This window comes from Chenopodium album, chromosome 15, assembly GCF_948465745.1.
Source record: "Chenopodium album chromosome 15, dcCheAlbu1.1, whole genome shotgun sequence".
Taxonomy (NCBI): Eukaryota; Viridiplantae; Streptophyta; class Magnoliopsida; order Caryophyllales; family Amaranthaceae; genus Chenopodium; species Chenopodium album.
Window position 1 is genome coordinate 242,607 of NC_137848.1, and position 13,267 is coordinate 255,873.

Consider the following 13,267-nt stretch of genomic DNA (forward strand, 5'->3'; position numbering starts at 1 on the left):
TCGAGTTTCAGATCATTACCATAAAATGTAAGGACTTGGGAATTAACTTCTTTTTTTTGACAAAGGGAATTAACTTCGTATAAGTATATTTTGGGTAGATTGTTGTTGCTAAGACAACCAAGGAAATTGGAGAAATTCACTTACAATGATAATAAGAGTCAAGACGCAAAGCTGCTAAAGGCCTAAAGTTTGTGATAATATCTATACTCCGTATGTTCTAACAGATTAGTTTTGATCAAAATTAGACTTTTAATTGTCATAAACCACTAATATAGTATTATTCAAAAAAAAAAAAAAAAAAAAACCACTAATATAGTATAACAAATTAACAATCATAAGTTAATCAACAATGAGTGCTCCAATTCTCCTGACATTAAGGTATGCTTTCCTAAAGGTAGTATCCTCTTTCCATGCTCATTTGCAAAGCTAAGATGTTCACAAGGATCAACTATGAAACTCACATCCGTCGATCTACGTGCAGTTGTATGGATACGGCTAAATCCAATAAGTTGTTTTCTAGGAGCACCTTCAACAGAGCTAGACGCTTTTGAGTAAAGCATTACAACATGGCTTCCGTTTATATGCCCGACATTCATTACAGATAGCTGCACATTAAACCTTAGAGCATCACAAGACAACAGCTCGTCTGTAGGAACATAACCAATCCCCACTTCTGTTTCATATAATTTTCTTAAGCTTCCGCTAGCTTTACTAACTAATATCATTTTATTTGGTGCTGATAAAAGCATGTATGTGTAATCTGTATAGCTTAAACCATGTCCAAATTCATATACAACCTCTCCTGTATAAAACCGATGTGTCCTTCCAGGATATAAGTGAGAAGGATCAGCCCGCATGTTCATGTTGTTCATAGCTATCTTGGTGAATAATTCTGGATACCAAGTCATCGGCAATCTTCCACCTGTTAGCAGTCCATATCCTTGCATGAATTAGAATCACAATGAGTATTAAGAATGATATAATGGTCCCAAGGAGCAACAAAGGAAAAAATATACATCCGTAATCTTTCCTAACTTCAAAACTATGAGTACGTCACAAACTGGAAACCAGGATTGGACATCCATCCCCTAGGCCCTAACCCTCATTAGTTTACTACTCGTACAAGAACCCCAATGAATGCATAGCAAGAACTGACAGGAGAATTGCTTGGCTAATAACTCAGTTTTCAGCCATCTCAGCTTCAAACGCTCTTAAGGAAAGGACGAATGGAAAAATGGGAAGTTAGAAAAAGAGAAAAGGAAAAACCACCAACTGTACTTATCTATACCAACATTTAAATAGGAAAGATGATAATTCTCATTTCTAACCTGGATTATAATAACCAAAGATTACTTCAGCGAGTGCTTTACCACCGGCTTCACCAGGATATCCAACCCAAATAATACTAGCAATGTGTGAATCTGCTTCAGCAAAAGAGACATCTAGGGGTCCACCACCAGTGAGGACTAATATTATGCGTTTTTTGCTAACAGAAGCAACCAAAGCTACAAGCTCCATCTGTTTGCCAGGAAGTAAAAGAGTAACTCGATCTAGATCTTCAGTTTCTTGGGTCAAATCCAGGCCAACAACTAAAATAACATAATCAGATACTTCAGAGACATGGAGGGCTTCATCAAACATTGAATTGGACTCACAAGCCACGTCCAGGCATCCCCTAGCAAAATTTGTTTTCTTGATGTATGTTTTGAAACCCTCAGCATAAGATTGCATATTGCATGGAATACCTGAATAAAGTAAAAGAACTGTGTTTGAAAATAAATGGGAGCAACAATGCATACTATTTATACCAATAGTTCATTTAAAATTTAATACATGAAAATGCAAATTAATAAAAGAAATAGTAAACAGGGATTTTATTATCACTAGACTATCATTAGCATTTGTTTCAAAAAACAAAAAAGACTATCATTAGCATTGAAAAGTCAATGTCCTCATTGATGAGAAGGATTAGACCTGAATATCCACCCCCTTGAACAAAAGGGCTTGTAGAGTTTGCACCAGGACCAATGATGGCTAATGAAGATACATGATCCTTGTTTAAAGGTAAGAAGTTATCATTTTTGAGAAGCACTATGCCCTGCCTTGCTGCTTCAAGAGCCAGTCTCTGATGCTCTTTAGTACAGACGTCTTTGCCTCCTAATCTTCCAAACATTCCATTTAAAGGATCCCCGTTAAAAAGGCCCAAGCGGAGCAGAATAGGGAACAGGTTTTTAAGAGCCCGGTCAATATCTCCCTCCTTTAGCTTTCCTTGTCCAAATGCAGATTGGGTATTATAAAGCATGTATGTTCCACAATTTATATCAACTCCTACAGGTGATTATCCATCCAAAAGGTTAGCCAACACCAACAGTTGAACAAATAACAAACAAGATTCAAGAATCAGGATGTATACTTGTCCCAAGAGAGAAAGACAAAACATGAAACCTGCTTTAAGAGCTTCTGCTACTGCATCTTCAGGGGATTTAGCATAAAACTGATATTCATAAATTGTCGCTACTGCATCACAGTCTGAGGCAATAAATCTACAATCAGGAAAATCATAAGCCACATAAAAACAAGATTTAGCATTTGGCAGGGGATAACTGACAACCCTCTTATGGTGATATATAGCTTACTCAAAGTTCTTACCCCCTAAATCCCCAATCCTTTCGCACTTTCTGCAAAAGATCTCCATTTGCACATGAAGGTACCCCATTGATACTAGTGTAAGGACACATCAAGCAACTTGCTTTACCATGTTCAACACAACTCTTGAAAGGGGGTTCATAGGTATCCTCCATATCTTGCTCAGTAATCTGTCATATCTTAAATATTAGCCACGAACTTAACCAGCTAATAATTTATATAGATTTTTTGAGAGGGAAAGAAGTACAAAAATAACAGGAAAGCAAGGTAAGAAAGAAAATTTCACAGGTACAACTAAAGACAGAAAATCGTATACGGAGTACTTGAAAAGAGCATGATCTACTGTTTAGTGGAAGCAGGGTGAAACAACAGAAACAACTAAAGAAGCGTACATTGAGCCCTACATAATGATTTACAAATTATTCATGAACATAGATTATTGAGCTCTAAAGATTTTCAAGCTCTAACGATGTTCAAGCTCTATTTATTGCATTTTAATGTGAAAGATTAAACCATTAGCACAAGATCATCTAAAGCTTTCTCATCAACAGTTCATTTCTCAACCTCAAAAGGTTTATCTACAAAGCAAATATTTAAGCCTGAGATGATCAACATGAAAACTAGTTCACTTACAACTCTATCCAAGCAGTTTTGTGCATACAGTTTCCAAGACCTTTTTTGACTGCTTGGCTGATTCCACTAGTTATGTTTCACACCAAAAGCGAGTATATTGTATACAACAAACTTAGTCACTCGAATCACACAATATCAACTCACAGTATATTAAGCTTTTTACATAATACGCCAAGAATTTGTCATAACAAATAACTTAAGCTCAAGAGCAAAAATTCTACTACTAAAACAATTTCCATCAAAGGCATACAAGTACATATATAAACATAAAACTGGTACACCCTCTGTTCCTAAAAGAATTTCTTATTTGGACGATGATTGTTTTTGCAAAAATAGTCAAACCAAAAAAAAAAAAAAAAAAAATAGAGACAGGGAGTATAATAAGATGCACCAAAAGGGTTTCAAAAAAATTACCAGTTTTGTAGTCATGCATATAAACAATCTAATCATGAAAATAGATTATAGAGCATCCCTCTTTCCAAGCTCTATTAAAATGAGCGCTAACGACTTTAAGCTCTGTTCATTGCATTTTACTAGGAAGGAATAAACCATAGCCACGAATCAACAAGGCCATTGCCTTCTTTCACAAGAATATACAACCTTTTTCCACACCTACAGTTCATTTTTCAACCTGAAAAGGTTTATTAACTAAGAAGAAGCTTCAAGCTTGATATAATCACCATGCATACTAGTTCACTTACACCTCTACCTGACTACAAGCAATTATTGTGCATAAAGACCTCTTTGGCTACTAAAATTTTTAAGTGGAAATTTCACTAGTTATGTTTCACCCTGATAATAATTGGTAGGTTTGTAACAATATATGTATTGCATACACTAATCTTAGTCACTCAAATCACATAAAATTCAACCCATTCCAAATTTGGCTTTTACATGATACATTCCCGGTGTACAAGTTTTTGGCGTAAACAATAACTCAAGCTCAAGTTCAAATATTCTACTACCCCCACTCCTAAGGGATCTTGCGCTAACCCAGGCCAGGTTGACATGTGTGAGGTTTTTGCCTCAATAGGGTCTTCTCCTTAAATACAAAGTATCAAAGCTTCACTACTAACACAATTTCCACTGCATACATTGATACATATACAAAACTACAACACTAACAAGAGTAACAACAGGTCTAATGAAGATGCATTGAAAAGAATAACAAAAAATTACCACGGCATTGAAAGAATATCTGCTGAAATTACCCCACTTTTCAAGATCATAAGCTATAAAATGCTTACAGCAAGCAGAAAGCATCAACAACCCCTCCCCATCATCTTCCTCCAACACTCTCTTGTTCCCAAAATACCCTTGTCCAAATTCTCTCTCCTCCTCCCTCCAATACTCCCCTTGAAACCCCTTGACAAACTCAACAGCATAAGAAGAAACAACCAGTGGATCCTCCCCAGGAGTCTCCTGGCCTCTTCCCCATCTAGGGTCCCTAAAAATGTTGACATTGGGTGCCCAGTAAGTCAACCCAACTTGGCCAGCATTGTACAATGCCCTCCCTTCAACAGCAATGGCGGTCGCGGTATCGAACCACAAGCTCCGGTTAAAGGAAGCGGCTGAATTGAGAACTTGTGGGAATACAGTGGCGGATTTTGTAGGCAGTTTGACGCTTTCTGCAGGCCAATTAGTGGCGATTCCATGAAGGGATTCAGACCACCAATGGTAAGGTGGGATTCCTAATCTGGGTATTCCTGTGAAATTGTGGCAGAGAAAGCTGATTTTCTCTTCAAGTGTGAGCAGAGAGAGTAGCTGTTGTGATCTGATTGAGATCGAAAGAGATTTGTTGCAAAATGGGTATGAATTATGAGGTGGTTTACATGGGAATTGGGGTTTATTAAGGTTTGGAGTTGGGGTTTTTGGTGCTGCTTTTACTTTGGGATGATAGGGAGAAGTAAAGAGAAAGAACACGGTGAAGGTAAGGAGGGAAAATTTTGTGTTGTATATCCCCATTTTGCTTATTGGACAGCAGTTTGACAGTATCAAATCAAATAAATACAGTTGCGAAGAATTGACCGAATCCGATCCCAAAAACCGACGATGAACCGAATCCAAACTCTATTTGAACTATTCATAGGAGATACTACTAATTTGTGACCTGAGCTAAAATCGAAGTTAACTGACATTTGATTTGACACGAGACTCCATCACCTGAACTAGAACTTGCACCTAAATTGATACTAATCAACAATACCAAACTTGACAACAATTTAAACCCGAACTGGCTAAAAAAACATACAATAATCTATCAACTTGACATAACTTCACCCAACTCATGGTGACCCATAACTCGGTTAAATCCCGCAAGAAACTAACATGAAACTATGAAACTGGACGTAGATCTTACCTATTTTTATCCCAATCAAAACAAGTGAAATCAAATTAATACGTGATAATTATACTACCAAAATATGTCACAAACCTAAAGTAACCTATATTAAGGGCCTGTTCTCATTGACTGAAATGAGCTGAGCTGAACTGAATATTTTATGAGAGAAGGAAATTAGGAGCTGAACTGAACTTATTAGAGCTGAACTGAACTGAAAATAATCTGATGAGAACAGGGCCTAAATCCACCCCATATTTGATTTAACACAACCTATTTGTATACGAAAGGGTAAATGACCCAACATAATATGAACAAAACTTAACCCAAACAGAAATCAAACATGGCCATGAAGCTAGATTGACTAGACATAACCCAACCCAAACATATACCAAGATATCACATGACCCTAGCCATACCCAAACCTAATAGGTAATTGTTTACACTAAAAACAAGGATCATTATAGGCTACAAATGTCAACAAGCTTAGTTAATACTCGTAAAATTTTGAAAGAACAACAAAATTTGTGATTATACATATATCATTGTCATTATAACTCTTCATAAAGAAAATATAAAGTAACTAAAAACGTATCATTGTAGTGAAGTGATAAGAAATTAACAATAGTTAACATTTCTTGAGATAGAATAGATTGGAAAAATGAATTTCAACAAAACTTTAATAAATTATAAAATAGCACACTTCGCACCAAATTTAACAAATTTAACATTATAACAAGCAGGCAAGACTGCAAGAGACAGTGAAGTGACATTCTGAGCTCGGAACAATAATCTCCTATTCCCATTAATAAGATTGAACCAACAATTTGTCAAAAAAAAAAAAAGATTGAACCAACAACTTGAAGTATACATAGATACTCCAAGATGTACATACCATTAAGACAATCTTGCTTCTTTGTTGCACATCAAATACCTAATACAGTTGAGGCCATAGCATCCGCAGTCGCGCGCTAAACTTTATACAGAGTATCAAGAAACATAAGAATAAGATTGCTATCCTACGAAGGTCAAACAGCTTGGGTCGCACAGAAGACTTGATTCAGAAGATCTCTTGGATTTTCACATGCAATAACAGCTTACACAGTGATATTCATTACATGAAGAAAAATTATCTTCAACAAACCAGCCAAATTGGTTGCAACACAAAATTATCAAAATAATGCAGCAAAAATCATTTGTAACAGCATATTGGTATTACCAATTTAAAAATTCACATTGATCAAAAAACTTCTGAGGTGTATAAGCATTTCTTGGAATACAGATTGCAGCAGCCAGGTAAGACATCTCTAATGTACAGAGCATGAGGATACAAAAACTGTCACACTAACCTAAAGTAAGGCAACGTAAAAGCATACCGAACTTTCCACCATTTATTCTTCATTTATTCTAACAGATTAGTTTTGATCAAAGTTGATCCATAAATTCCATACACAACGAATACATTATACCAATCATATATCAACCAACAATGAGTGCTCCAATTCACCTATCATTATGTGAATTGAATATATAAGTATTTATACTTTGTATATTCTAACAGATAGTTTTGATCAAAGTTGATCCCTATATCCCATACACAAGAATGAATTATACCAATCACATATCAATCAACAATGAGTGTTTTAATTCACCTATCATTAAGATATGCTCTCCTAGTGGCAATATTCTCTTTCCATGCTCATTTGCAAAGCTAAGATGCTCACAAGGATCAACACTGAAGCTCATATCTGTCGACCTATGTGCAGTAGTATGGATACGGCTAAATCCAATGAGCTGTTTTCTAGGAGCACCTTCTATAGTACTAGATGCTTTTGAGTAAAGCAATACAACATGGCTCCCATCCATATGCCCGACATTCATTACAGATAACTGCACATTAAACCTTACAATATCACAAGATAAAAGCTCATCTGTAGGAACATAACCAATCCCAACTTCTGTTTCATACAATTTTCTCAAACTAGCGCTAGTCTTAAATATTAACTTCAAAGTATTTGGAGCTGATAAAAGCTTGTATGTGTAATTTGTATAGCTTAAACCATAACCAAATTCATAGACAATCTCTCCTGTATAAAACCGATGGGTCCTCCCAGGATATAGGCGAGAGGGATCAGCCCGCATGTTCATGTTATTCATAGGTATCTGGGTGAATGATTCTGGATACCAAGTCATTGGCAATCTTCCACCTGTTGGCAGTCCATATCGACACATAAATAAAAATCAATATGGGTAATTGATTAAGGAAGAAATAAAGGTCCCAAGAGGCAACACTAGGTAAAATAATCATCTATACATTTCATGAATTCAAATATACAGGTCGATAAAAAAATATGGAAACTGGGACACACTTCCCTAACCCTTGAATCCTTGATAGTTTATAGTGAGGGCAGTCCCATCAGCTTAGCTTCCGAAAGCCATTGCCCAATTAAGGTTGACCATTACTACCAGGGATCCTTCATAGCATAGCAAGAAGGAAGGGCATGCATAATACAAAAGGACTAGTAGGGGGCAGTAGAGAGCAGTACATCACAAAATGGCAACAGGGACACCCTTCCCTTACCCTTGATACACCATAACAAGAAACCCCAATGAATGCATAAAGAGAGTAGACTGGTGAATTGCTTGGCTAACACTACTCAGTTTTCATCCCATCACAACTTTTAGCGTTCTTAAGCAAAGGCCAAAAGAAAAATGGGAAGGCAGAAAAAAGGAAACTTCAAGGAAAATGGAAAAACCACCCACTGTACATAATGACGAAAGGTGATATTCTCATTTCTAACCTGGATTATAATCACCAAAGATTACTTCAGCGAGAGCTTTGCCACCGGCTTCACCAGGATACCCAGTCCAAAGAATGCTAGCAACTCGTGAATCTCCTTCAGCAAAAGAGACATCAAGTGGTCCACCACCAGTGAGGACTAATACTATACGTTTTTTGCTAACAGAAGCGACCAAAGATACAAGGTCCATCTGTTTTCCAGGAAGTAATAGGGTAACTCGATCTTTATCCTCAGTTTCTTGCGTCAAATCCAGGCCAACAACTAAGATAACATAATCAGATACTTTGGCCACGTGGACAGCTTCATCAAACATTGAATTGGATTCACAATCAACATCCAAGCATCCTTTAACATAATTTGTCTTCTTGATGTGTGGTTGAAAAGCCTCAACATAAGATTTTGCATTGCACGGAAATCCTGTATCAAGTAAAAGAATCATGTTGGAATATAAATAAGGATATAGAATTTGTGGCAAATCAGTTTAAGTTAATTAATATTGACCAGTTTCAGAAACACAAAATGAATTTAAGCAATATCATAATCTTTTTTATTTGCCAGGTTGAATAAATAATCGATTAAAAGATGCTGTGCATGTGCAGTGTTCCAAAACATTGAAAAGTCAATGTACTCTATGATGAGAAGGATTAGACCTGAATATCCACCCCCTAGATCAAGATAGCTTGTAGAATTTGCACCAGGACCAATGATGGCTAATGAAGATACATGATCCTTGTTTAAGGGTAAGAAGTTATCATTTTTGAGAAGCACTATGCCCTGCCTTGCTGCTTCAAGAGCCAGTCTCTGATGCTCTTTAGTGCAGACGTCTTTGCCTCCCAATCTTCCAAACATTCCATTTAAAGGATCCCCGTTAAAAAGGCCCAAGCGGAACAGAACAGGGAACAGGTTATTCAGAGCCTGGTCAATATCTCCCTCCTTAAGCTTTCCTTGTCCAATTGCAGATTGAGTATTATAAAGCATGTATGTTCCACAGTTTATATCAACTCCTACAGATGATTATCCAACATATTATCAAAGAATTTGCAACAAACAAGATGTCAAGATGTATATTCATTCTAGAAAAGAGCAGACAAAACTTGAAACCTGCTTTAAGAGCTTCAGCAACTGCATCCTCGGGAGTTTTAACATAATACTGATATTCATAAATTGTCGCCACTGCATCACAATCTGAGGCAATATACCTACAATCAGGCAAATCAAAGAGCAAATAAGAACAGAATTTAGCTTTCGGTAATGGACGACTGACTAACCTCAATAGTGATTACAGCTTACTCGAAGTTCTTACCCCTTGAATCCCCAGTCTTTTCGCACTTTCTGCAAAAGATCTCCTTTTGCACATCCAGGCACCCCATTAATACTATTGTAAGGGCACATCAAGCAGCTTGCTTTACCTTGTTGAACACAACTCTTGAAGGGGGGTTCATAGGTGTCTTCCATATCTTGGTCAGTTACCTGTCATATCATAAAAATTAAGAAACTATACGGATGCAATTAGAAAGAATTCACAAGGATAACACTGAAGAGAGAGAACCACTAACTTGTAAAAAAAAAATTATTTTTTAAACATCAAATAGTAAAAATGCTTAGGAGCATTCCCCACTAAAACCAACTGAAACTATCAAGGTGAAACATAATTAAGAGTTTAAGACAACCAAAGGAGTCTACAGGGAGCCTTACATTATCTTTCATGACGACTCGGAAAGGACTTGTGATCAAGCAAATAAACAAATAATTCACAAACATTGATTATTAAGCATCCCTCTTTAATGTTTAAGCTATATATAATGAGCGCTAACAACTTCAAGCTCTGTTTAATGTAATGTATTTTAGTGAGAAATAATAAACCATGGCCACAAATCAACAGGGTTATTGGCTTGTTTAAAAAGGGAAATCATAAAACCTTTCCACACCTACAATTCACTGCTCAGGCTCAAAAGGTTTCTAAGCAAAATTTTCAAGCTTGAGATAATCAACCTGCATACTAGTTCACATAAATCTCTACCTGACAACAAGCGTTTTTTGTGTTCTAAAAAAATTGCAAGTGGCAAGTTCCACTAGTTATGTTTGATCCTGATAACAATTTGTAGGTCTTGTAAACAACAAGTGTATTGTATACACTTAATCAGTCGAATCACATAAAAATCAAGCCATTGCATGATACATTCTCAGCGTACAAGTTTTTTGACATAAACAATAAGTTAAGCTCAAGACCATAAATTCCTTCTCCTTAATAAAGATGAATGATTCGATTGAAGACATTAATACAACAATAACAACATTGAAAAAGATAACAAAAAATTACCACAGCGTTGAAAGAATATCTGGTGAAATTAGCCCAGTTTTCAAGATCATAAGCAGTAAAATGCTTACAACAAGCAGAAAGCATCAAGAGCCCAGCATCATATTCATGATCTATCTTGTTCTCACCCCAATACTCTCCTTGAAAGCCCTTGACAAACTCAAGAGCATAAGAAGAAACAAGAAATGGATCTTCCCCAGGAGTCTCCTGGCCTCTTCCCCATCTGGGGTCCCTAAAAATATTGACATTAGGAGCCCAGAAAGTCAACCCGGCTTGGCCAGAATTGTACATTGCCCTCCCTTCAACGGCAATCGCGGTGGCGGTGTCGAACCACAAGCTCCGGTTGAAAGAAGCAGCGGAATTGAGAACTTGTGGGAACAATGTGGCGGATTTGACGAGCCCACTGAAGCTGATTCCGGGCCCATTAGTGGCAATTCCATGGAGGGATTCAGACCACCATTGATAAGGTGGGATTCCCAACCTGGGTATTCCTGAGAAATTGTTGCAGAGGAAGCTGATTTTCTCTTCAAGTGTGAGAAGAGAGACTAGTTGTTGCGATCTGGTTGGGATCGAAAGAGATTTGTTGCAAAATGGGTATGAATTATGAGGCTCTTTACATGGGAATTGGGGTTTTTCATCAATTGGGGCTGCTTTCACTTGCAGGAGAGAGGATAAGATTACGATCACGATCACGATCACTATCACTATCACTTTTACGGGGAATTTTGCCCCCATTTTGTTTATTGGGCTTGGACACCATTTTCAGTGTGGTTTTATCAACAGCGATCATCGTAACGTAACTGACTTCTTTAGGTTCAACTTATTTACAAAATGACCAACTAAACATGCCTTACTGCCTTACTAAACTTCTGAGGTGCATTACATGCCTTTGAAATGTAGGGATCTGTTTGGCTTCCTTTGGCCTTACATTGAAGGATTTTATTTTTATTCTACTCCGTAACAATACTATCATTCTCACATATTAAACTCAAAAGGCTCTTTTATTCTTATAAACTACTGTATGAAGTAATGTTTTAGGTACGAGTAATTGTTTTGTTACTTTCTCACAACTTACCTCTTTTTTCGATAATTGAACTTAATGTAATACTACTTTTACACGGAGTAGCATATAAAAATGTCATCCATTAGTGCTACTGGACTTGCTCCTGTTACCGACTAGACTAGTACCCAAAATGAAACTCATTGATTTGTGAAAGCTTGTCTTTTACGATTATGATTATTGAGGGTCTGTTCACATTTACTGAACTAATTGGAGCTGAACTGAACTGAATTGATTGGAGCTAAACTGAACTGAGCTGAATAGAGCTGAAATAAATATTTTATGAGAACTGATTTGAATATTTTATGAGAGAAGACTATTAGGAGGTGAACTGAACTAAACTGAAATTAAGGTAAAGTAAACAGATCCTAAATTAGATCAAATGGCCCAATATAATAACAAGATTGAAATTAGTCGAGGAAGTACTTAAGATAATCATTTTTAATATTATAGTCTTATCAATCAAAGTACCAATGTTACTTTAGAAGAATACTACAAGAGGGGGGTGAATTGTAGTTTAAGAGAATTGAGCTAATTTTTGCGGAATTGAAAACTTATTAAGCTAAAGGAACTTAAAGTGAACACAGAGAAATTTTACGTGGAAAACCTCTTGGCCCTAACAAGAGGAAAAACCACGACCACTTGGGATTTTAGGAAAGATTCTCCACTATAACAGGGCAAACAACCTATTACAAGCTAAAGAATCAATCTTCAAGTTCCTCTATGAACTCGAAGTTCCCAGCAACAAGTCCCACTACTTGCTACTCTTCTCTTCTCTATTCTCTTCTCTCTCTTTCTCAACAAACTTCTCTAAGAGTTCACTCAAACTCCTAATTCCCAAATTACAACTCAATGACAAACTCTAATGAAAGTAATTAAGAAAAACACTTAGTGGAATGCGACACTTGACTCTTTAAAAAGATGGATAAAAGTATTTGAGCAAGGGTGAAGTTATTCTGAAAATAACTTCGATATTTATAGAAGAATGTTGCTTGGAGAAAACGCCATAATCTCCACCACTTGCACCACCTTCGTTTCATATCCTCTCCACTACTCAATACCACTTCCAGAGTTCTAAATCGTGTCCTAAAAACCAGGGCACGTTTATTACTTAAGGAAGCAGTATCTTTGTTAGTGGGGAGGACTTAATCAAACAACCAGTAGCGCAAGTTTAGGAAATCAGTTTTGCAAAGATATACTTTTCAGAAAATAACTTAGCGTTTAAAAGATAAAATCAGTGAAAGATTATCTAAAACAGATTCTCCTATTTTTTTGCAAGTCAATAATTATCTTTTTCAAACGCATTCCACTAGGCATTAATCCTAATTAATTTTCACTTACATAAAATCTAAAATAGAAAAATACTTCAGACTTTATGCTTCTCTTAGAAGTCTCTTCTCCGAGTCTTCTTTCCTTAGCTTCTACTCCGAAGCTCCAGTTCCTTTCCAGGAACTCTTCAGCTGATCTCTTGG

General features: G+C 36.5%; 2 protein-coding genes across 3 annotated transcripts; both read right to left on the reverse strand.

The window, feature by feature from the left end:
- Positions 1–207: 207 nt before the first annotated feature.
- Positions 208–5,534, reverse strand: LOC145581452 (putative beta-D-xylosidase 6). 2 transcript variants are annotated; one of them, XM_081638457.1, is made up of 6 exons: positions 4,459–5,534; positions 2,650–2,816; positions 2,446–2,543; positions 1,975–2,328; positions 1,329–1,745; positions 208–922 (listed from the first exon to the last, which is right to left on the reverse strand). In XM_081638457.1, the coding sequence occupies exons 1-6, from the start codon at positions 5,242–5,244 to the stop codon at positions 333–335; spliced, it is 2,412 nt and encodes an 803-aa protein (XP_081494583.1). In that variant the 5' UTR covers positions 5,245–5,534; the 3' UTR covers positions 208–332. The 2 variants fall into 2 exon arrangements, with proteins under 2 accessions (XP_081494583.1, XP_081494582.1); XM_081638456.1 differs by having other exon boundaries at positions 208–940.
- Positions 5,535–6,982: 1,448 nt separating this feature from the next.
- LOC145582612 (putative beta-D-xylosidase 6) lies at positions 6,983–11,494 on the reverse strand. The gene is made up of 6 exons (XM_081639593.1): positions 10,739–11,494; positions 9,722–9,888; positions 9,520–9,617; positions 9,069–9,422; positions 8,419–8,835; positions 6,983–7,824 (listed from the first exon to the last, which is right to left on the reverse strand). Exons 1-6 carry the CDS (start codon positions 11,468–11,470, stop codon positions 7,235–7,237), a joined length of 2,358 nt encoding a protein of 785 aa, XP_081495719.1. The 5' UTR covers positions 11,471–11,494; the 3' UTR covers positions 6,983–7,234.
- Positions 11,495–13,267: the final 1,773 nt, after the last annotated feature.